Here is a 24192-nt window from a genome sequence, read left to right as displayed (position 1 = left end):
TTCAGGTCACCAATTACTTTGTGTGCTAAACGTGAAATGCTTTTTGCATTGGGAAGTAATAGTTGTACATTTTGATTGGGAAATGCTTAATGGTTGTGTTTTTGTATTCTTATGATTGGGACCTACTGGCTTATTATGTCAGAGTTTATGGACAGCTTATCCTTTAACATCATGCTGTGTGTGACTGCTGTCTTGTCATCGGCCCTATGTAGTTGTCCTGGAGAAGTTGGTCAATTCTAATTTTGCCAAAAAGTTCCCAAACAGGCCGCCCAGAAAAGGCACCTGTGTGAAAAATCCAATTGTTTTTTATGCGTTTTCCTATAGATTTTTCAGATTTTCAATCTCAAAATCAGAAAAAAAAAATAATATAGAAAAAAAGTACAAAACAAATGGTCTAACTGACCACACCGCTCACCAAAAATAAATGTATACATACATGTTATTCAATCACTGCATCTAAACTGTTCACGAGCGTCTGCGTAGTCAGGCGCTAAAATAGAACTTGGTTATATTTTTGACGCGTGAAGAGCTGCAAGTCCCGCCTCTCCTATCTCCTGATTGGTTTTTATGAGCCTATATCCACGTGGGTGATTGAAAGATGAACTGAGGTCCACACTCCTGTCCAGTTGGTGGCAGTAATGCACCTTAACGTTGGTTGCCAACCGCCATATAAACTCTAAAGAAGAAGCCTGAAGGAGGAGAGATGACTAGAAAGTAACTCAGATAACCCTTTTATCTGTGGATTAATTGTCAGACCTTGTGCATTTCAGGTAAAATAACAATCGAATGTTTATATCCCAGGACAAATTAGCTAGCAACAGCAAGCTAGCTAGCTAAATTGCCATGAAAGTTTAATGCTTTTTGACCTGTCACCAAATTAATATAGTTGGTTCAGAGTTTGTTTTGATAATTCAACCTGCGTGTCCTGATCACGTCTGGTGTGGATGGACAAAATCGACATGCGTGCGATGGCACACGCGGATGCACACGCCCAGGTCTGGTCAGCATGTAAGTCCACAACAACGCTTAAACCACATCAATCTGATTGGGTGGGCCTGTCAGGGCCTGGCTCCCCAGTGGGTGGGCCTCTGTCCACCCAGGCCCATCCATGTCTGCGCCCATGTTGCAAACAGTGCATGGTGACAATCGCGCATTACAAATAGCCTACTAACCAACTCTCCTGACTAAACTTTTTAAATACCTGGTTTGCATATCCTTTGTTGCCTTAGTTAGCATTTACTGGTAGATATCGTACATTCAAACTTCTTTCCTACCCTACCAGCTACCGATGTCATTCTTCTCTGAGCTGCTCCATGCCAAACCCATCTGAAAGCTACACACTCTTACTGCCTGCAGATGATATTCCATTGAAACTAGGCTGTGTGCATGTGAATATATTTCACTTGCTTTGCGATTTGTAGGCTACTTTGTGAATGATTTCTCTACTGTACTTCATAATTGATAAGTCGTACACTTCCACTACACTACTTTGATACTCATCAGCAGGGATTAAGTTAGTATACGCAAAGCACACTGGGAAAAAAGTGAGTATACATCTTAAACTGTACCTGCGTATACCCTACACCACTGGCCCTTTGTGTTGTACAAAAAGTGCACTCTCCTACATAAGTGCGCTGATATTAGGGTTGATCTCCTTTCAGAATTACTAACCTGTCACACACTGAAGACCTATAGGTTCACCACTGTACTAACCTGTCACACACTGAAGACCTATAGGTTCACCACTGTACTAACCTGTCACACATTGAAGACCTATAGGTTCACCACTGTACTAACCTGTCACACACTGAAGGCCTATAGGTTCACCACTGTACTAACCTGTCACACACTGAAGACCTATAGGTTCACCACTGTACTAACCTGTCACACACTGAAGACCTATAGGTTCACCACTGTACTAACCTGTCACACACTGAAGACCTATAGGTTCACCACTGTACTAACCTGTCACACATTGAAGACCTATAGGTTCACCACTGTACTAACCTGTCACACACTGAAGACCTATAGGTTCACCACTGTACTAACCTGTCACACATTGAAGACCTATAGGTTCACCACTGTACTAACCTGTCACACACTGAAGGCCTATAGGTTCACCACTGTACTAACCTGTCACACACTGAAGACCTATAGGTTCACCACTGTACTAACCTGTCACACACTGAAGACCTATAGGTTCACCACTGTACTAACCTGTCACATACTGAAGACCTATAGGTTCACCACTGTACTAACCTGTCACACACTGAAGGACTATAGGTTCACCACTGTACTAACCTGTCACATACTGAAGGCCTATAGGATCACCACTGTACTAACCTGTCACACACACACTGATGGCCTATAGGTTCACCACTGTACTAACCTGTCACATACTGAAGACCTATAGGTTCACCACTGTACTAACCTGTCACACACACACTGATGGCCTATAGGTTCACCACTGTACTAACCTGTCACACACACACTGATGGCCTATAGGTTCACCACCGTACTAACCTGTCACACACTGAAGGCCTATAGGTTCACCACTGTACTAACCTGTCACACACTGAAGACCTATAGGTTCACCACTGTACTAACCTGTCACACACTGAAGACCTATAGGTTCACCACTGTACTAACCTGTCACACACTGAAGGCCTATAGGTTCACCACTGTACTAACCTGTCACACACACACTGATGGCCTATAGGTTCACCACCGTACTAACCTGTCACACACTGAAGGCCTATAGGTTCACCACTGTACTAACCTGTCACACACTGAAGGCCTATAGGTTCACCACTGTACTAACCTGTCACATACTGAAGGCCTATAGGTTCACCACTGTACTAACCTGTCACACACTGAAGGCCTATAGGTTCACCACTGTACTAACCTGTCACATACTGAAGGCCTATAGGTTCACCACTGTACTAACCTGTCACACACTGACGACCTATAGGTTCACCACTGTACTAACCTGTCACAGACACACTGATGGCCTATAGGTTCACCACTGTACTAACCTGTCACACACTGAAAGCCTATAGGTTCACCACTGTACTAACCTGGCACACACACACTGATGGCCTATAGGTTCGCCACTGTACTAACCTGTCACACACCGAAGGCCTATAGGTTCACCACTGTACTAACCTGTCACACACTGAAGACCTATAGGTTCACCACTGTACTAACCTGTCACAAAAACACTGATGGCCTATAGGTTCACCACTATACTAACCTGTCACAAAAACACTGATGGCCTATAGGTTCACCACTATACTAACCTGGCACACACACACTGATGGCCTATAGGTTCGCCACTGTACTAACCTGTCACACACCGAAGGCCTATAGGTTCACCACTGTACTAACCTGTCACACACTGAAGACCTATAGGTTCACCACTGTACTAACCTGTCACACACTGAAGGCCTATAGGTTCACCACTGTACTAACCTGTCACATACTGAAGGCCTATAGGTTCACCACTGTACTAACCTGTCACACACTGAAGGCCTATAGGTTCACCACTGTACTAACCTGTCACATACTGAAGGCCTATAGGTTCACCACTGTACTAACCTGTCACACACTGACGACCTATAGGTTCACCACTGTACTAACCTGTCACAGACACACTGATGGCCTATAGGTTCACCACTGTACTAACCTGTCACACACTGAAAGCCTATAGGTTCACCACTGTACTAACCTGGCACACACACACTGATGGCCTATAGGTTCGCCACTGTACTAACCTGTCACACACCGAAGGCCTATAGGTTCACCACTGTACTAACCTGTCACACACTGAAGACCTATAGGTTCACCACTGTACTAACCTGTCACAAAAACACTGATGGCCTATAGGTTCACCACTATACTAACCTGTCACAAAAACACTGATGGCCTATAGGTTCACCACTATACTAACCTGGCACACACACACTGATGGCCTATAGGTTCGCCACTGTACTAACCTGTCACACACCGAAGGCCTATAGGTTCACCACTGTACTAACCTGTCACACACTGAAGACCTATAGGTTCACCACTGTACTAACCTGTCACACACTGAAGGCCTATAGGTTCACCACTGTACTAACCTGTCACATACTGAAGGCCTATAGGATCACCACTGTACTAACCTGTCACACACTGAAGGCCTATAGGTTCACCACTGTACTAACCTGTCACACACTGAAGGCCTATAGACTCACCACTGTACTATCCTGTCACACACTGAAGACCTATAGGTTCACCACTGTACTAACCTGTCACACACACACTGATGGCCTATAGGTTCACCACTGTACTAACCTGTCACACACTGAAGGCCTATAGACTCACCACTGTACTATCCTGTCACACACTGAAGGCCTATAGGTTCACCACTGTACTAACCTGTCACACACTGAAGGCCTATAGGTTCACCACTGTACTAACCTGTCACACACTGAAGACCTATAGGTTCACCACTGTACTAACCTGTCACACACACACTGATGGCCTATAGGTTCACCACTGTACTAACCTGTCACATACTGAAGGCCTATAGGTTCACCACTGTACTAACCTGTCACACACTGAAGACCTATAGGTTCACCACTGTACTAACCTGTCACACACTGAAGGCCTATAGGTTCACCACTGTACTAACCTGTCACACACTGAAGACCTATAGGTTCACCACTGTACTAACCTGTCACACACTGAAGGCCTATAGGTTCACCACTGTACTAACCTGTCACACACTGAAGACCTATAGGTTCACCACTGTACTAACCTGTCACACACTGAAGGCCTATAGGTTCACCACTGTACTAACCTGTCACACACTGAAGGCCTATAGGTTCACCACTGTACTAACCTGTCACACACTGAAGACCTATAGGTTCACCACTGTACTAACCTGTTACACACACACTGATGGCCTATAGGTTCACCACTGTACTAACCTGTCACATACTGAAGGCCTATAGGTTCACCACTGTACTAACCTGTCACACACTGGAGGCCTATAGGTTTGCCACTGCGCAAACATATTGTCTATAATAGATATGAAGGCTGATAAAACATTCCTGTTTCAAGAAAGGAGTGTGTATATTTGGCCTGGAGAAGCAGCTCTATGTGCTGACTGAATGGAAGCTGATAATTATTCGTTTTTTTACTCTGGGAAGAAATTATGAGTCATCGCTGTCCAAGACAGAGCCAAGACCGAGTACAAATGTATCCAACATGTAGAGAAGACCAAAAGACTCAATATGTGGTCTCGAGACTAGACTCAAGACCGGTCTCGAGTACTACAACTATGTAAAAAATAGCCTACATAAAGCCAACAAATAAAAGCAATGGAGCCTCCAGGTAGAAAATATCCTTAGAAAAATAAATATCCTATAAATCACATTGACTATACATGGCCTGTCTGCAAGAAACTTGAAACATTGCATCAACTTGTGTCAGCCCAAAGCTCATGCTAACAAACTTGCAACATTGTATAAAATATTCTGGGCCCTCAGAGTTTCGCTCCATTGAGCTCGGGCCAGACCGTAGGCTATAAGAGCTCATCGGGTAGGACTATTTTATGACATTTCCACTGGATCAGAGCATGATATTTTTCCCTTTCACGCTGAGTGGTTGTGGAAAGGGAGAGAGCTGGAAAGATATTTCAAATACATTGAGGAACTATTGCCACTCAATGGATGAGGTGAAGAAAAGATTACTTTGAGAAGCTCCACAGCTCATTAGTGGTGGTGCGTTAAGCCAATAAGAAATACTATCAGATCCCCAAATTGGCCTACATTTGCACACAGGCAAGGTAGCCTGTAGTCTTACTTCTTTGCGTAATCAGGTATGCATCCTTACTCCACATTTCTTCAACTAGCAGTCACTTTTCTCCAAACAAAAGACAATAACTAAATTGACAAAACACGTAAATGGAATGAAATAAACCAAAACTTGTTTCGCACAAGTTTACTATAGGTAGTGTAGGCTAACAATGTGTCCCCTCTGACAATGAGAATGGTAAAAGACTGGATTAACAATATATTAAATGCAATAACAAAAATTACCGTAACCAAACAAACATTATGGATTAGATATTATAGGAATTAACGGTACATTTACTACTGGTGATATACAGTATGTAATGGGGAATTGATAGACTAACAATCACACACAAACAATTCTCACAATTAAGTTAAGAAACAATGAATGTGCACAAATTGCGGGAGAGAGACGTGCATTATGCATCCTAGCACACTCCCCTTCCTCTTGGACTGTGCCATCCTCCGCAATGGATTAGTTCACTGAGATGGGCGCCAATCAGACAAGTATCTCGTGTTTAATAAATAAATAAATATATACAGTACCAGTCAAAAGTTTGAACACACATAATCATTCAAGGGTTTTTCTTTATTTTACTATTTTCTACATTGTAGAATAATAATGAATACATCACAACTATGAAATAACACATGTGGAACCATGTAGTAACCAAATAAAGTGTTAAACAAATCAAAATATATTTTATATTTGAAATTCTTCAAAGTAGCCACCCTTTGCCTTGACAGCTTTGCACACTCTTGTCTTACAATGTAGAAAATAGTAAAAATAAAGAAAAACCCTGAAATGAGTAGGTGTGTCCAAACTTTTAACTGGTACTGTATATATTTTCTACTGCTCAACTAAAAAATAAGATTGGTCGACCAACAGCCTAATGACCAAACAATCGACTAATTGGGGTCAGCCCTAGTGTCCACACACACACGTATGCAGTCACGCACGCACACACTTACGGGTCATCCACATCACTCTCAGTCTCACTGTCTGGCCTCTCTCTTTCGGCCTCCCTCTCCAGGGCCAGGTCGTCCGTGGAGGGAGTCAGCCGTGTTGTGGGTCCTCTCTCTAGGGAGGGGGGGCCCTCGTTGGCCTCCTGTAGCAGCACTGCACCCCCCTGAGACTCTGAGAAAGACAGGAAGAGGTGGTATTTTCGCAATGATTCAAATCTCTGACAGTTATCTGGTAATACCAATGTTTGTGTTACGTAATCCATTATGTTTCAAGTGTTCGAAATTATGGTAGAAATTGTAATCTTGCTGGGATTTGGGTCAAATTTCATCCACAACCTACCCGTTTTCAGACTGGCAGCTTGGGGGTGATTGATTGGTTGTTGGCCCTCACCAGACTGAGTAGAGGCATCTGACTGGGTTGGTGCCAGGAAAGGGACCAATGAATGCCAGGGAAACACAGGAACTGACCGGGGTTCCACGTTAGTCCAGACTGCAAAAGAAATACAAAGAAATGGTGAGGCCTACTCCTTTTATTCAGTGTAATCCAGTCAGTGAATATGATTTTTGAGCAACAGTTTATGGACTGACAATACATCCAGACAATGCACTCCTCATAGTAAGCTAGCTCAAACATATTTTTCTAAAATCTCAACTTCCGATAAACAATCTCAACTTTCATGTAAACAAGATTCTATTTCCAGATTTTGGGAACATATTGTTGTTAGCCTGTACACGTGCTAATAGTTTATTTGTGACAATATGAACACTTTTCTAGTATGGCCAAGAAGTGACTATCAAAGGCTCATCTTCCCAGAACCAGTGGCTCACTGGCTTAACCAATTAGCCTCAGGTATATACTCAAGGCTGTTGCTGCTCCCCATACGGGACACCTCTGGAAACTCACCAGCAGATAGCTGATCCATGCGAGTATCAATCAGCTATGAGAAAGACCTGTATATCTCACTGCAAATTCATACTGCTACAATATTCAAAATGGTGCTGGAGACAAATATGAAAAACACATGGAAGTAGTAAATGACCATGACTGACCAAACATGCTCAGTCCTTGACGGAGATATTGAGGGCTCTCTGATGAATACATGGTTGAAAAAGAGTCCTTTATGGTGTTTTTCCAAAAACGAGTCTCAATTTAAAAGGGTCCTTGAAAACGTCCCTTTACAACATCAGATAAAAATCCATGTGTTGAGAAATTCATCAGTGATCCAAGATCGTATAGTGGATGGCAACAGTGCTCGATAGTGCCTGCATCTGACGTTTATCTTCAGATTGCGGTCATCACGCACAACTTTCACTGCAATAGTCGCACTGCTATTATGATTTATGGTGACGTACAGATATATCTGTAAATGATGATTTCTGATTAAAATAAAGTGCCAGGCGTATCGGTCAACAACATGAGACCAGCTCACCCGTTCATCTTTTCCGAATGCCGCATTCTCTGCGAGCAGCCTATTTGTTCACGCGCATTGACGATAGCAATTCAATTTCCCCAGTGCAGAAAATGAAATACGGGGAATAACATGTCAAATGGATTGCCAACTAGTCAGTAGTCACAAGTTTCAACAGGATACAGAAGATACGACAATACGTTAAATATCATCGGAGAAATATGTGTTCCTCTTGGTCTAATAACCCCTGATGCACCCTCGTCTGTTTGTTTACATTACTGGAGTGCTGCGGTCATGAATAGGTTAACTAGGCCTCACCCTCATCTACGGAGTAAATTGTCACATCAGTCCGAGACATACGCTATCCTCGCGGCCACGTTCAACGTGTCTCTACACGTACTCGCTTCAGTCTAGCAGTGTACAAATGGTGCGAAAGTCTAGAAAATTGTTTAGGGCAGTAACGATCTACGGAGTATTCTATGTATTGCATGTAGTCGACCAAGAATGTCTGTCAGTGTCGTCCAAGCTAGCTAACATGAATTGCTAGCAGTGGATAGCAAGCTGGCTAGCTAGTTGTTATGCAAATGCTCAAAATGACAAAGCTATCAAATTCATAATCCTGCTAGATTTGTTTATTGAAGGGATTTGTATCTGTCTGAATCTATCAATCAAATGCGTATGCATCGGACCGTGTGTAACGTTATACACAACTACTAGTTAGCTGAATTAACACAGGCTAGCAGCAGCTATTTGCCATCAAACTCCAGTGCAGGCTATGCTGAGCAACATCATGCGTTTACTTTGGATGTTCTTGCTGAAGTTTGGAGGACAAGTGACAACCCCAATTGTTTATCTTACGTTAGCTGGCCACCACAGACGGGGTTTATTGCAGTCTACATTGACGCAAGTAGCACTGCAATTGTCAGTCAAAATAACCTGTGCTACTTCAAAATACAGCCAGGTTCAACTCGAGAAGGCAACCCGAGCCTCAAGTGCACCGGTCCAAATAACACCCTCGGGAACGCCCCTGGCCCTGCACCCGCAGAACAGAAACAGAAAGCAGTCAAAGAAACGCAATTGTTGTCCTCATGTCACTACCCTTCCTTTACACAACAACAAAGGTCTGTTACTAATGTTTTTCTTCACACCATGAAACCACTTAAATTATTTGAGGAACAATGACTGCTGCGTGCTAGATCTATAAAATGGTAGCTAAATTGACAAAAACCTGTCTGAATACACCTGCATTTTTTACTCCCAAAACCGTTAGCCACCTGCCTGTTTAGCCGTATGGTTTACAAACACTGTCAGCATCCAACATTGATATTCTATTGCTTTGGCACCAACTCATATTCAAAAAGTAAAGTAACGTGAAATCGTATTCACCATCAATTAACTTTCTACCACACAAGGCGGATCATATGCAGGTGTGCGTAAAACTGGTCATCCATCTCCCATATCCCACTGGCTCTCCAGTTGCTGGTTAAATCCAAATACCCATTTTGGGGTTTTCTTGAAGGCTAGCCACCAATGCACTACCCCCACTAACGTAAATATTTTTTTAAACACCACCTTGGCCTCAGTCGGCTCCCACACACACCCCTGCCTCGTATCTATCAACGTCTCAAAAAGGTCATTGACTGAAAATATAGTTGCCAGAAGTATTTCACTCCAACGCTGTCATGAGCAGCGGCGATGATGATGATAACTCGGACCCCAATGACAGAAAGTGGGGCGAGACCACAGCACTGTTCTGTGTTGGTTGCTGCTCCCCTTGGACCACAGAAAACGACCGGATTGAGCTCAAAGGCAGGAAACCGAAGCGAGAGGCCAGCCGGAGATACTCTGACACAGATCCGTGGAATCGGGGGCTTTATAGAAATAGCAGCTCGAGGTCCGGTGCGATCTCCGCCTGCAGCAGGTCACTTCGCGCGCGCCCACTCCTGTCAGCTCGGCAGGTATTTGTAGTAGAAAAGTTATCGTAGTATCATAACATCTCCTCACTTTAGCTCAACTCTCTTTCCCACGATTTGTCCTCTCTAGCTTCGTCTGGCCCTTTCTTTCTTTTTCCCTCCCTGTTCCTCTTGTTGTAAACTAGGCTGCCCCCTCTCGCTCTTTCAGTGTGTCAACCTCGCCCAACCGTGCCCCGCCCTTTTCTCTTAATCTAAACTCCGCCATTGGTCAAGGCAGCCACCTGTCATCCCGCCGCCGTGACCGCTGATTGGTTCAAATATGCACTGGAATGTCAGTCATATGCAAATCTCACTCGATCAGTCAGTCACTGATAGCTGCAATGAAATAGAGCTCCTAAAAAATAACATATAAAATTGGGACATGACTTCGTATTGGCTGTTGTTATTCAATCCCACCGTGACGTATCTGGCGTTCATTTATTGGCTACAAATCCCAAATTGCCCAACCTGACTCATACCGCAATAATTACTATTCATAATCCCGCCCATGTCCCATCCCCATTGGTCTATTTTAGGTAGTATGCTAGATTGATTGCAGAGCAAGCAAATCGAACAGAGACACTCAGATGGAGGACAACAAATCGCTTGACAGAAGTTTAAATAAGGTCCCTCACCAAAAACAGTAAAAATCGACATGCAGTACCGACTTCGCCCATCTGCATAGGGGGCGCTCTAGAAATCAAACTCTTTGAAGTGTAGCTGTGAAGCAGTTTCCACTAGATAGCACAGCCACAAAGTCAAAATTGGCACTATGGTAAAAATGTAAGGTTAGGCAAGATTAGCAGTGTGGTTAAAGTGCAAATGACAAGTGTTTTAACTACTTTGTAGATATGAAACAAACACAATAGTATCAGTTAAAAATATAAAATTCCAAGTTTATGCTACAAAAACAACTTTTATAAAAGGTTTTAAAAATAGGTTCTATTTAACTCAACATTCCATGAGGTACACTAAGGCATTGTTGGCAGAATAGATGGATGCAGTTCAATGCATGAATATAATTCACTAATACACTTCTTGGTAGTCCAAAAATATTGCTATCAGGTTGTAAATCACAGCTGGCCTGGTACATTGTTTTCTGCCTCCATTCAGGATGCACTGTTTCAGTTTCAATGACTCAATATTTTGGACAAAAACTGACAAATGTTGGTATGACAAAGGCTGGTATGTCAATACAATCAAACTAGCAAGGGCAATGATCACAAGTCAGTCATAACGTGGCTAATAGGCTACTGTATCTATTTATGTAGCAATCTAAAAACACAGAGCCTAATGTTAGCTAGCTAGCTAGCTGCTAGGAAGATGTCATGTCATGCCATTGGAGGAGTGGGTGAGTGACTTTTTCCCCTCATCGTTTTTCGGTGGCTTTTCACAGCTAGAGATGCAGGTGTCATTTGGTTAGCTAGCAAGAACATGAATGACTGCCATCCAGATAGCTAGCATATATCTTGCGTTCGCAATTTCACTCTGGCTATCTAGCTAGCCTAGTGGTTAGTGTTGGGCCAGTAACTGAAAGGTTGCTGGATCGAATCCCTGAGCTGACAAGGTAAAAATCTGTCTTTCTGCCCCTGAACAAGGCAGTTAACCCACTGTCACCCGGGCACCGAAGACGTGGATGTCGATTATGGCAGCCCCCTGCACCTCTCTGATTCAGAGGGGTTGGGTTAAATGCGGAAGACACATTTCAGTTGAATGCATTAAGTTGTACAACTGACTAGGTATGCCCCTTTACTCTGATTTCTGAGCACTCTTGTCTGAGTGTGCCAGAGCGCAGAATAACTGATGAATTTACGAACGCACAACATCCGCTGAATATGACCGGTGTCAGTAAACGTAGGGGGGAAAAAGTAATAGTTAGTCAAGAACATTCTAGACAACTTGTAAACAGCCTAACCAACTCTGCTAGGGTGATTAAAATAGGCAGAGTTTGGTGTTCTCTCATTTGTGTCTGGAAGTGGCAAGCTAGCCAGTTAGCTTGGGTGGGGACTGCAGAGTGAAGGAAAAGCAGCCAACAAGTGCTCAGCATATGTGGGAACTCCTTCAAGACTGTTGGAAAAACATTCCTCAAGAAGCTGGTTTAGAGAATGCCAAGAGTGTGCAAAGCTGTCATCAAGGCAAAGGGTGGCTACTTTTGAAGAATCTCAAATTTGTTTAACACTTTTTTGGTTACTACATGATTCCATATGTGTTATTTCATAGTTTTGATGTCTTCCCTATTATTCTACAATGTAGAAAATAGTACAAATATTTTGGAATGAGTAGGTGTATCCAAACTTTTGACTGGTACTGTATGTTTTTATTAGGTTTTATTTACTGCAGTATCTATTAATTGTCCAAACGCATGGCCGCTTTCCCACTCTATATTGCTATAGAATTTTCACAAATGCCTTACCTCATCATTCCCAAACATTCTATTAATTTATGAAAACATGAACATTAACATGAACATTACCATATCTAAGTGTTCGCTTAGAATAAAAAAGTGTAATATTCTTCCTGGGGGTGTATATGAACAGATATTTTAAATAAAATGTCATGTTGCTAAAATGCTGTCAGTTCCACTAAGGTTAGAGTTAGGTTTAAAATCACATTTTAAGAAGATCAATTGTAGAAATAGGCAGGGTTTATGACTTTGTAGCTGTGGCAACTAGTGACAACCCGGTGAAGCCTGTGAGACCACACTATCTGTATCTTTGGGCTTTTTGTTATTAAAATCATTAATAATATTTCCAGACAATTCCCTTCCACATTCCAGGAATCATGTAATTTATCCTCTGAGCCTGTAGGGTTATTACAGTGTAATAACATCAACCAGTCATCTAGCATCATCTAATGTAGCCTACTCTCTGATGTTATAACTGGTGCTCAGTGCTCAGTCATGTGTTTTATGACTCAGCAGTGCATACACACACACCATGTGACTGAATTACAGGAATGATAAAAAGAGACAGAGTATTGGTAATGAGTAATTAGCAGCATTAAAGAAGCTTAGAGGAACCAACGCTAGTGTCTTTTCCAACTAGATTACTATTCTACTACTTCTTCAACTAATTGCTCCACTACCATTGTGTTTTAAATAGTGGCAGTACAGCAGCAGCAGTTCTACATAATGGTAGTCATGAGTATTAGAAGTAGCCTAATGGTTGTGGAACGATGAAATACAGTTTCACCACCATAAAATCAGATGGTTGGACAATTATTCACTCTATTACAACATGTTATTTAACCACGTATACGCGACACACATACACACTGCTATGCGTGGTTGGCACACACACTGGCATGTAAACTGAGTGGTAAATGATCGAGTTGTTTGTGGAGCGTTTCTCTCAGTTTCCGTGTCATTAGTCAGAGACGGAGAGGGGAGGCGAGCAATGATGTCATTTTCCACCATAAAAAGCCCATTCGATCCCAGAAAATCATATATTTTCTAAATGTTTCCATAGTGCAGCTTAACATCCCCCAGACTGACTTTTAAATGTGTGTGTGTGTATATGTTGAGCACACACATCATGCACACACACAACAAGCACACACGCTTTCTAACAGATACAAGCACACAAGCGTGTACACACATGCACACCTGTACACACATACGCAGTCGCACTTACACACAAACCAGGACTGAGAAAGAAAATGAGAGGTGGAGGTTTTAGAAACAGGGAAAAATTGGTGGGAATGGAAGAGAGGGAGGAGAGATTATCAGTGTAAAAATAGACTAACTTCTACTTCATCACAATCCCGGATCCGGGAGCACCCCCATCAGTAAAAAAGCTGACTAGCATAGCCTAGCATAGCGTCACAAGTAAATACTAGCATCTAAATATCATTAAATCACAAGTCCAAGACACCAGATGAAAGATACACATCTTGTGAATCCAGCCATCATTTCTGATTTTTAAAATGTTTTACAGGGAAGACACAATATGTAAATCTATTAGCTAACCACGATAGCAAAAGACACAACTTTTTTTTCCCACCATTTTTTTCCTGCATAGGTAGCTATCACAATTTCGACCAAATAAAGATATAAATAGCCACTAACCAAGAAACAACTTCATCAGATGACAGTCTGATAACATATTTATTGTATAGCATATGTTTTGTTAGAAAAATGTGCATATTTCAGGTATAAATCATAGTTTACCATTGCAGCCACCATCACAACTCTCACCAAAGCAACTAGAATAACTACAGAGACCAACGTGAATTACCTAAATACTCATCATAAAACATTTATGAAAAATACACAGCGTACAGCAAATGAAAGACACAGATCTTGTGAATCCAGCCAATATTTCAGATTTTCTAAGTGTTTTACAGCGAAAACACAATATAGCATTATATTAGCTTACTACAATAGCCAACCACACAACAGCATTGATTCAAGCCAACAATAGCGATAACGAATAAACCAGCAAAAGATATTAATTTTTTCACTAACCTTCTCAAACTTCTTCAGATGACAGTCCTATAACATCATATTACACAATACATATAGAGTTTGTTCGAAAATGTGCATATTTATAGGCACAAATCGTGGTTATACAATGAGAATAGTAGCCAAGCTGCCAACAATATGTCGGGAGAAATCTTGGGAGAGGCACCTAATCTAATCAGTAACTAAATTTAAACTTGACTAAAAAATACAGGTTGAACAGCAAATGAAAGATACATTAGTTCTTAATGCAATCGCTGTGTTAGATTTTTAAAATTAACGTTACTACGACATACAGCGTGCGTTAAAGCGAGACCGCACCGAAATTAATGGCGGAATATGAGTTTTACATTTTTCAACAGAACAACGAATTAACATCATAAATAGTTCTTACTTTTTGATGAGCTCCCATCAGAATCTTGGGCAAGTTGTCCTTTTTCCAAAAGAATCGTTGCTCGGTTGTAGATTGTCGCCTTCAACTTTGGAATTAGCAGTAAACATTAGCCATGTGGGCCAGACGTGCCCAACTCACTAGAACGCAGCACAAATAAATACCCGAAAATCGCAATATACTGATATAAACTGATATAACTCGGTTTAAAATAACAACATTATGATGTCTTTAACACATATATCGAATAAAATCAGAGCCGGATATATCTAAGGGCTATAACGGGAGCTTTCTAGAACGCCATCCTGAGGTCTGTCTTGCGTCATGGCGAAGGAAAGAAAGAGAGGACCCCACGTTGCCAGCCCATTTATAAGGCCTCAGATCTGCCTAGCAACTCCATTTCAATTCTCACTATTTGCTGACATCCAGGGGAAGGCATATGCAGTGCATCTCAACCAATAGAAGACATGCAAATTAATAAACCGACCTCAGAACAGCCTGCAGATTTTAGATTTCTCACTTCCTCATAGGAAAATTGCTCCAACTCGAGTTCTGTTTTACTCACAGATATAATTCAAACGGTTTTAGAAACTAGAGAGTGTTTTCTATCCAATAGTAATAATAATATGCATATTGTACGAGCAAGAATTGAGTACGAGGCAGTTTAATTTGGGAACGAAATTATTACAAAGTGCAAACAGCACCCCCTATTGAGAAAAGGCTAACAGTCATTCTGTGTAGAGGGGAGAGTATCAGTGTAAAAATAGACTAACTGTCACGAACGTTGTTGTAAGAATCGGACCAAAATGCAGCGTGGTTTGGGTTCATCATCTTTATTACGTGAACCGGCAAAAAACAATAAAGAACAAAACGAACGTGAAGCTATGCAGTGCTCAAGGCAACTATACACAAACAAGATCCCACAAAAACCAAGTGGGAAAGGCTGCCTAAATATGATCCCCAATCAGAGACAATGATAGACAGCTGCCTCTGATTGGGAACCATACCAGGCCAACATAGAAATAAAAAAACTAGAGTACCCACCCTAGTCACACCCCGACCTAATCAAATTAGAGAATAGAAGGCTCTCTAAGGTCAGGGCGTGACACTAACAGTCATTCTGTGTAGAGGGGAGGAGAGCGTATCAGTGTAAAAATAAACTAACAGTAATTCTGTGTAGAGGGGAGGAGAGAGTATCAGTGTAAAAATAGACTAACAGTCATTCTGTGTAGAGGGGAGGAGAGAGTATCAGTGTAAAAATAAACTAACAGTCATTCTGTGTAGAGGGGAGGAGAGAGTACCAGTGTAAAAATAAACTAACAGTCATTCTGTGTAGAGGGGAGGAGAGCGTATCAGTGTAAAAATAAACTAACAGTCATTCTGTGTAGAGGGGAGGAGAGAGTATCAGTGTAAAAATAGACTAACAGTCATTCTGTGTAGAGGGGAGGAGAGAGTATCAGTGTAAAAATAAACTAACAGTCATTCTGTGTAGAGGGGAGGAGAGAGTATCAGTGTAAAAATAGACTAACAGTCATTCTGTGTAGAGGGGAGGAGAGAGTACCAGTGTAAAAATAAACTAACAGTCATTCTGTGTAGAGGGGAGGAGAGAGTATCAGTGTAAAAATAAACTAACAGTAATTCTGTGTAGAGGGGAGGAGAGCGTATCAGTGTAAAAATAAACTAACAGTCATTCTGTGTAGAGGGGAGGAGAGAGTATCAGTGTAAAAATAGACTAACAGTCATTCTGTGTAGAGGGGAGGAGAGCGTATCAGTGTAAAAAATAAACTAACAGTCATTCTGTGTAGAGGGGAGGAGAGCGTATCAGTGTAAAAATAAACTAACAGTCATTCTGTGTAGAGGGGAGGAGAGAGTATCAGTGTAAAAATAGACTAACAGTCATTCTGTGTAGAGGGGAGGAGAGCGTATCAGTGTAAAAAATAAACTAACAGTCATTCTGTGTAGAGGGGAGGAGAGCGTATCAGTGTAAAAATAAACTAACAGTCATTCTGTGTAGAGGGGAGGAGAGAGTACCAGTGTAAAAATAAACTAACAGTCATTCTGTGTAGAGGGGAGGAGAGCGTATCAGTGTAAAAATAAACTAACAGTCATTCTGTGTAGAGGGGAGGAGACCGTATCAGTGTAAAAATAAACTAACAGTCATTCTGTGTAGAGGGGAGGAGAAAGGGAGGGAAAACAGAACTTCTCTTATGGGAGGAAGGGTGGAGAGGCCAGAGATGGGGGAGATGGATCTCTCTCTCACTCACACACACACACACACACACACACACACACACACACACACACACACACACACACACACACACACACACACACACACACACACACACACACACACACACACACACACACACACACACACACACACACACACACACACACACACACCAACTACTAAGGGCACTGACTGCAACTCATATTACTGGAAAAAAGGTTGCCTATAGATGTCTACATATCATTTATCACTAAATACTGCTGCTAATAGAAAACTCATAACACGTGCAAACATACACACATTATGACAAATTGAGTGTGTTGGCACAGTACATCTACACACAATTTTCACTAATGGCTGCAAATAGCGTACTTCATAACACACAGTCTAAACTATGACAAATAGTGTGTCTAATACCCTCCAGCACAGTGTACATTTTATTTTAACTGTTCTGTTCAAATACAATAGAGGGAGGGTCTAATCTCCCTCTTCTAGCCAGTCATCTCACAGGGAGCTTTGGGAGCCAGCCAATAAGGTCACAGCGAGCGCTACTAGCTCAGATGAGTCAGATGTTGTTGTCATAGTAAACAACTTATATTAACCGTTCCAGAACCACTACTGAAAGACAGACATACAGTATCTGCTCTCAGCTACTGTCAACAGCATCCTACCTTTTTGCTTAAATGAAAAAATCAGGATTTTTCTTTGAAAGATTAACTTTATCAACATTTAAATGGCAGTCGAAACAGCCTTATTATTTGAAGTGTTCTAATCTGTCATTCATTGTGTTGTCCATTCAGCTGGGATTTTCTCTCCAGTCTCTGAGGGAGTCACTTCTGTCATGGGAATACCCAAGCCTGTGGCATTAAGTGAACGGTTAAACGAATGGGCATTAGACCCGACCTCGACGAAAAATGTGAGAGAATACAGCTTTGAAACTGCCCTGAGCTCTGACCATGTCAATACATATAAACCGCTACAGAGAGCGCCAGAGGGAGAGAGGGGAGGTTACAGCCCTGTCACTGAGGGTACACTGTTATTAAACTACACTGAACAAAAATATAAATACAGGCCACAATCAAGAGCCTGATCAACTCTATGCGAAGAAGATGTGTCGCGCTGCATGAGGCAAATGGTGGTCACCAGATACTGACTGGTTTTCTGATCCACGCCCCTACCTTTTTTAATTAAAGGTATCAGTGACCAACAGATGCATATCTGTATTCCCAGTCATGTGAAATCCATAGATTAGGACCAAATGAATGTATTAAATGAACAGATTTTCTTCTATGAACTGTAACTCAGTAACATCTTTGAAATTATTGCGTTTTATACTTTTGTTCCATATATTTTGTGCGTAAAGCCTCTACAAGCCTGTTTTTTATGAGTTTATAAATGCTTTCCTAACCCTAAATAATCTACAAGATGATGAAACAGAGATGAATATACACATATTTTCATGTCTTTCTGTCATTGATCCCTAATAATCTGAACTGTTCCCTCCATATAGTCTGTCGAGACAATTCTAATTAAAGGTGCCACATTTAAAGGGATGGCTTTAGATACATTGAATCAAAACTAAACGAGAAAATCTGTTGGCCGGCAAGTGGGTGGGTTTTCAGCAGTTGAATAAAATGTATTTAGCGCAGGCAGTGCAAGGGAACCAAGCCGGCAAAGCCTGTTATGCACCTGGCATAAGGTAAGTGTGAATACCAACTACTGAGAAGTGCATAGGAAAGGTGTGCGTAGGAAAGGTATACATTTCCTGTCTGAATTGGTCCCACAGTGATGATATAAAAATAAAAAGACTGCATGGGGGCTTTAAACATATGCAAATGAAACAAGAGTCATTTTGTTATGTAGGCTATGTGACACACATTTATGTTTGGTAGGAAAGAATGTCAGGTAGCAACAAATGAAACAGCACGCGGGTGCAGACAGATCACGGAACCACAGGCAGGAAATACAAGAGATTATCAATAGACATTCAAGCCATTAAATTGAGGATAGACTAAACCTAGAATGATGAGATTACTTGGGCTGAATACTCCTCTCCCTCTGAGAGACCTAATAGATCACCATGCAGACTTGACTGAATAGTGACAGACCACTAGTCCTCAGGACAAAATGAAAGGACATGGAGAAGAGTGTTGAAATTAAAGGGAGAAAATCTCGAAAGAGAGAGACCCCTCAGCTAAGCTTAACGATCTCCCTCTCCTGTCTCTGATTGGTGGAGCTCTGCCCTGTATCTGTGTAGGAGTTTGTTCTCATCCAATCCAAAAGCTACATATTGAGGGACTGCATAATACTCTGTGTCTACAGGAATATCTTCACACTGTATGAGGTGTTTATCTATGCTGCGGGTGTGTGTCTGTGCGTTTATGTACAGTTTCTCTGTGGGTGTTTCCTGTTCTCTGACATGAGGCTCTACGTGAAGTCCCTGACTTTCCACCCCCTCCAACACCCACCCTGACTCCCACTCTCACCTGGCATCACATATAGGGGCACGCCACAGTCTCTCTCTCTCGCCTCTTTCTCCCTCCAACACCCACCCTGACTCCCACTCTCACCTGGCATCACATATAGGGGCACGCCACAGTCTCTCTCGCCTCTTTCTCCCTCCAACACCCACCCTGACTCCCACTCTCACCTGGCATCACATATAGGGGCACGCCACAGTCTCTCTCTCTCGCCTCTTTCTCCCTCCAACACCCACCCTGACTCCCACTCTCACCTGGCATCACATATAGGGGCACGCCACAGTCTCTCTCTCTCTCGCCTCTTTCTCCCTCCAACACCCACCCTGACTCCCACTCTCACCTGGCATCACATATAGGGGCACGCCACAGTCTCTCTCTCTCGCCTCTTTCTCCCTCCAACACCCACCCTGACTCCCACTCTCACCTGGCATCACATATAGGGGCACGCCACAGTCTCTCTCTCTCTCGCCTCTTTCTCCCTCCAACACCCACCCTGACTCCCACTCTCACCTGGCATCACATATAGGGGCACACCACACTCTCTCTCTCCCGCCCACTTTCTCCCACTCCCCAAATCCATCTCTCCCCCTCTCTCTCCTTCCTCCTACCAATCATTTGCTCTATCCAATTATAACTCGATTCTCCACCCTTCACAGTTACCATGGTAACAGTCATGTTGGGCACAAGTCCACATGTCACTTGTGGAGACCAATGGCCCACTGAACGCACCACAACACACACCACCCTCCACCTGGCCTCTGTGTCTTCCCTAGAGACAGAGCGTTATGATGTCATCTCTTCGTGCGTAATCAAATCATGGAATTCGGCGTCTGTAAAAAACAGAACTAGTGTGCGTCACGTCAACCTGAAGCTTTCCTGAGACCATGAGCTGTGTGTGTTTCAGTGTGTGATCCAGCCTGCCCAGACAAATCATGGACATGGGTACAAGAGATGCTCAGTGTTCTTCAGTACACACATATCCACCATCGACAGTCGAGCTCTTTATCGTCTGTTATTTTCAGACACAGGACACATGCGCACTAACATTGAGCATTACCCTGTTCCAGAGCACAGTACTTCTCCTGTTCCCACTCCCTAGCCACTGATCTAGGATCAACTCAACATTGCCAAATCCTAACCTTAACCATTATAGGGGGAACACACCAAACTGACTCCAGATCAGCGTCTAGGTGCGCCGTCCTCCCCTGTCCCTGTTCCATGGCTGAGATGTAATGTGTGTGTTTGTCCACCTAGAGGCAGTATGAGCCAGCAGATAAAGCACCAGCAGACGGACAGAGCCATGCCAGACAGCCTGGGAAAACACTCGAGCAGGAGAGAGAGGAAGAGAGCGGGAAGAGAGATGTTCGACCTGCCTAAAATAAAAACTCCTCTCCTAAAGTAAAGCTAAGTCTAACTTAGGTCGGAGAGCACCTGTACCTCAGAGGAACAATAAAAATTTACTTTTTAGACTCCCCCCCCAAAAAATATATGTTTTATGAAGTACAATAGTGACGCATAAGCCTGCCCTTGTGTATTTGACTATATATACATGGTAATATAACGATATGAATGAGTGTTAGTCTATCCAGATGTGTGGTAGTCTGTTGCCATGGTCTGGGAGCCAGTGCGAGGCTTTAAGTGTTACGTAAAGGGGAGGGGGTGTTGTTATTCCCGGGTATCTGTATCCGGGTAGACCAGGATGGCGAGAGGGAGAGGAGGAGACTGCAGTGCGATGGAGCGAAGGGTTAACATGGAGAATGGGCGCTTTTTGTGGTTTGGGAAAGGCAGAGCGAGACAGAGAAAGGAGAGGGGAAGAGACGGGTCTCCAGTTGCTTTTCCTGAGTGTGTGTGTGTGTATAAGTGAGTGCCCTGTGTTGGGTGTGTGTGTATAAGTGAGTGCCCTGTGTTGGGTGTGTGTGTATAAGTGAGTGCCCTGTGTTGGGTGTGTGTGTATAAGTGAGTGCCCTGTGTTGGGTGTGTGTGTATAAGTGAGTGCCCTGTGTTGGGTGTGTGTGTATAAGTGAGTGCCCTGTGTTGGGTGTGTGTGTATAAGTGAGTGCCCTGTGTTGGGTGTGTGTGTATAAGTGAGTGCCCTGTGTTGGGTGTGTGTGTATAAGTGAGTGCCCTGTGTTGGGTGTGTGTGTATAAGTGAGTGCCCTGTGTTGGGTGTGTGTGTATAAGTGAGTGCCCTGTGTTGGGTGTGTGTGTATAAGTGAGTGCCCTGTGTTGGGTGTGTGTGTATAAGTGAGTGCCCTGTGTTGGGTGTGTGTGTATAAGTGAGTGCCCTGTGTTGGGTGTGTGTGTATAAGTGAGTACTCTGTGTTGGGTGTGTGTGTATAAGTGAGTGCCCTGTGTTGGGTGTGTGTGTGTGTGTATAAGTGAGTACTCTGTGTTGGGTGTGTGTGTATAAGTGAGTGCCCTGTGTTAGGTGTGTGTATAAGTGAGTGCCCTGTGTTGGGTGTGTGTGTATAAGTGAGTGCCCTGTGTTAGGTGTGTGTATAAGTGAGTGCCCTGTGTTGGGTGTGTGTATAAGTGAGTGCCCTGTGTTGGGTGTGTGTGTGCGTGGCGTGCCCTGTGCTGCATCTGTGTGTGTGTTTGTGCCTGGCCGGCCCCGGTGGTGGGTGTGTGTGTGTGTGTGTGTGTGCCCAGATTCGGGGGTCTGTGTGTGCCCGCCTGGTGTTGGGTAGATGTGTGTGAAGGCACTAAGCCCAGTCAGGCTGGCCGTGAAGCACTGACTATCCAGATTTCACCTCATAATCACAGAGAAGGCTGGAGTTTCCATCGCAAATCTGTTTCCATTTGGCTCTGTGAGAAACTAACGGGGTCTACTAACTAACACAGGGCTGAGAAGGATCATTTAGTTCTAATAGACTCTGTATGAAGCATGCACCAACCACACGCACAGTCCTAACCTCACTACAAAAGGTTCATTCATGCTACATACAGTAGATTTGTATTCCAGAAAGTAATGGCATAACCTTGTTTGACCGGGCCTGGCCAGAACTAGGCTAATGCTGTAGGTGGTCACTTTAAAGGTGGAGCACATAGCCTAACTAGAATAAGAAGTGAAACCGTTGATTTGAATTATTTAGAGAACAGTCAGATTCTGAAATCAAAATGTTGGAGTAGGCGTGTCAAAATGGGAATGTAATGTAGAGGCCTAAGTTGTTTATCAGAGTACTATTTATGCGTCCATGTTGTTCCATATGATGTACAGCAAATTGCCCTTAGGAGGTAATAAAGCCTGAGAAAAACACAGTTACCATGACTTTGTGCGATGTGTATTTCGTGCTGGGTTCTGTGGTAACATTAACAGTACAAACTTGGAAATAAAGATTTGACCCCGAGCACTTCAACGTCAACTACAAATCAATTTAGAGAGCTACATCAGAATTCTTGTCTTGCGTTCATGTTTAAATGTTAACTAAAATGTCAAAGATGAACCGAAAGAGGCAGGACTGTGTCTTTCCACTTCCACTGACTGCGAAGGGGAACTGCATAGCGCCAGCTTCTATTTGTACTGCATGTTGGGTGCATGTACATCGGTGTATGGGAGTGTTTTCTTTTTTTGCCATGGCAACAGACGTTTTGGCACGTACACATCATTTCCGGTGTTTGATGATTGATGCGTGGTTGCGCGCACACACACACACACACACACACACACACACACACACACACACACACACACACACACACACACACACACACACACACACACACACACACACACACACACACACACACACTACTTACAATGCATCATGCACATATGATATACTCTTCCCTTTCATCCTCTCTCCCTCCACCTCATCCTTTTCTCACGTAGTCTCTCAATGGTTCTATCAATTTTACAGCACTACCCTTTACTCTGACATTGACCCTCTTGCTCCCTTTGTAAAATGAACTTTGAGTTACAAACACACATGCAGTTCCTGAATCCAGAGTTCTGTCTGAGTTTGAGAGTAGTTACATTTCCCAGCCCCACCCCTCAGCTCACCAAACCGAGTGGCAGGGCTACTGTTAGGCTGAAACACAAATCCCAGACTGTGACTTTAAAGTGTGTGTGACGATAATAAACATGAATAAATGGAACATTGTATTGGATGGGTGGAAGGAGGAGTGGAAACAGGGGAAGGAAGCTGCAGAAAACTCATCCTTCTGTCTCACTTCTCCAACAGAGTTCAATCTAATTTACCTGACTCACTCCTCCTCCCTTCTCTCTCACATATCACCTCTAGCCAAAGCTGGAGTTCTACCAACTAACTCAATTGTACAGCCATTCAGTAGAGAATAGGGGGGCTGGAATCATCTTATAAGTGACCTGCCCAGTGTGAAAGTACATGATGTTATAAAAAATATATATAAACGCAACATGAAGTGTTAGTCCCATGTTTCATGAGCTGAAATAAAAGCTCCCTGAAATGTACCATACGCGCCAAAATATTATTTCTCTCAAATT

General features: G+C 42.9%; 1 protein-coding gene across 1 annotated transcript in view; it reads right to left on the bottom strand.

Annotated features, from left to right (window-relative positions):
- LOC120041394 (protein capicua homolog) overlaps positions 1 to 24192 on the bottom strand; it is a 72322-nt gene that overhangs the window by 27845 nt on the left and 20285 nt on the right. The window contains exons 4-5 of the mRNA XM_038986348.1: positions 7147 to 7296; positions 6813 to 6978 (exon numbers count right to left, since the gene is read on the bottom strand). Coding sequence (XP_038842276.1) covers positions 6813 to 6978; positions 7147 to 7296 — 316 coding nt within the window. The remainder of the gene's footprint in view (positions 1 to 6812; positions 6979 to 7146; positions 7297 to 24192) is intronic.

Source organism: Salvelinus namaycush, unplaced genomic scaffold, assembly GCF_016432855.1.
Source record: "Salvelinus namaycush isolate Seneca unplaced genomic scaffold, SaNama_1.0 Scaffold457, whole genome shotgun sequence".
Classification (NCBI taxonomy): domain Eukaryota; kingdom Metazoa; phylum Chordata; class Actinopteri; order Salmoniformes; family Salmonidae; genus Salvelinus; species Salvelinus namaycush.
The sequence above is the reverse complement of the archived record's forward strand: the minus strand, read 5'-3'. Positions and strand labels throughout refer to the sequence as shown.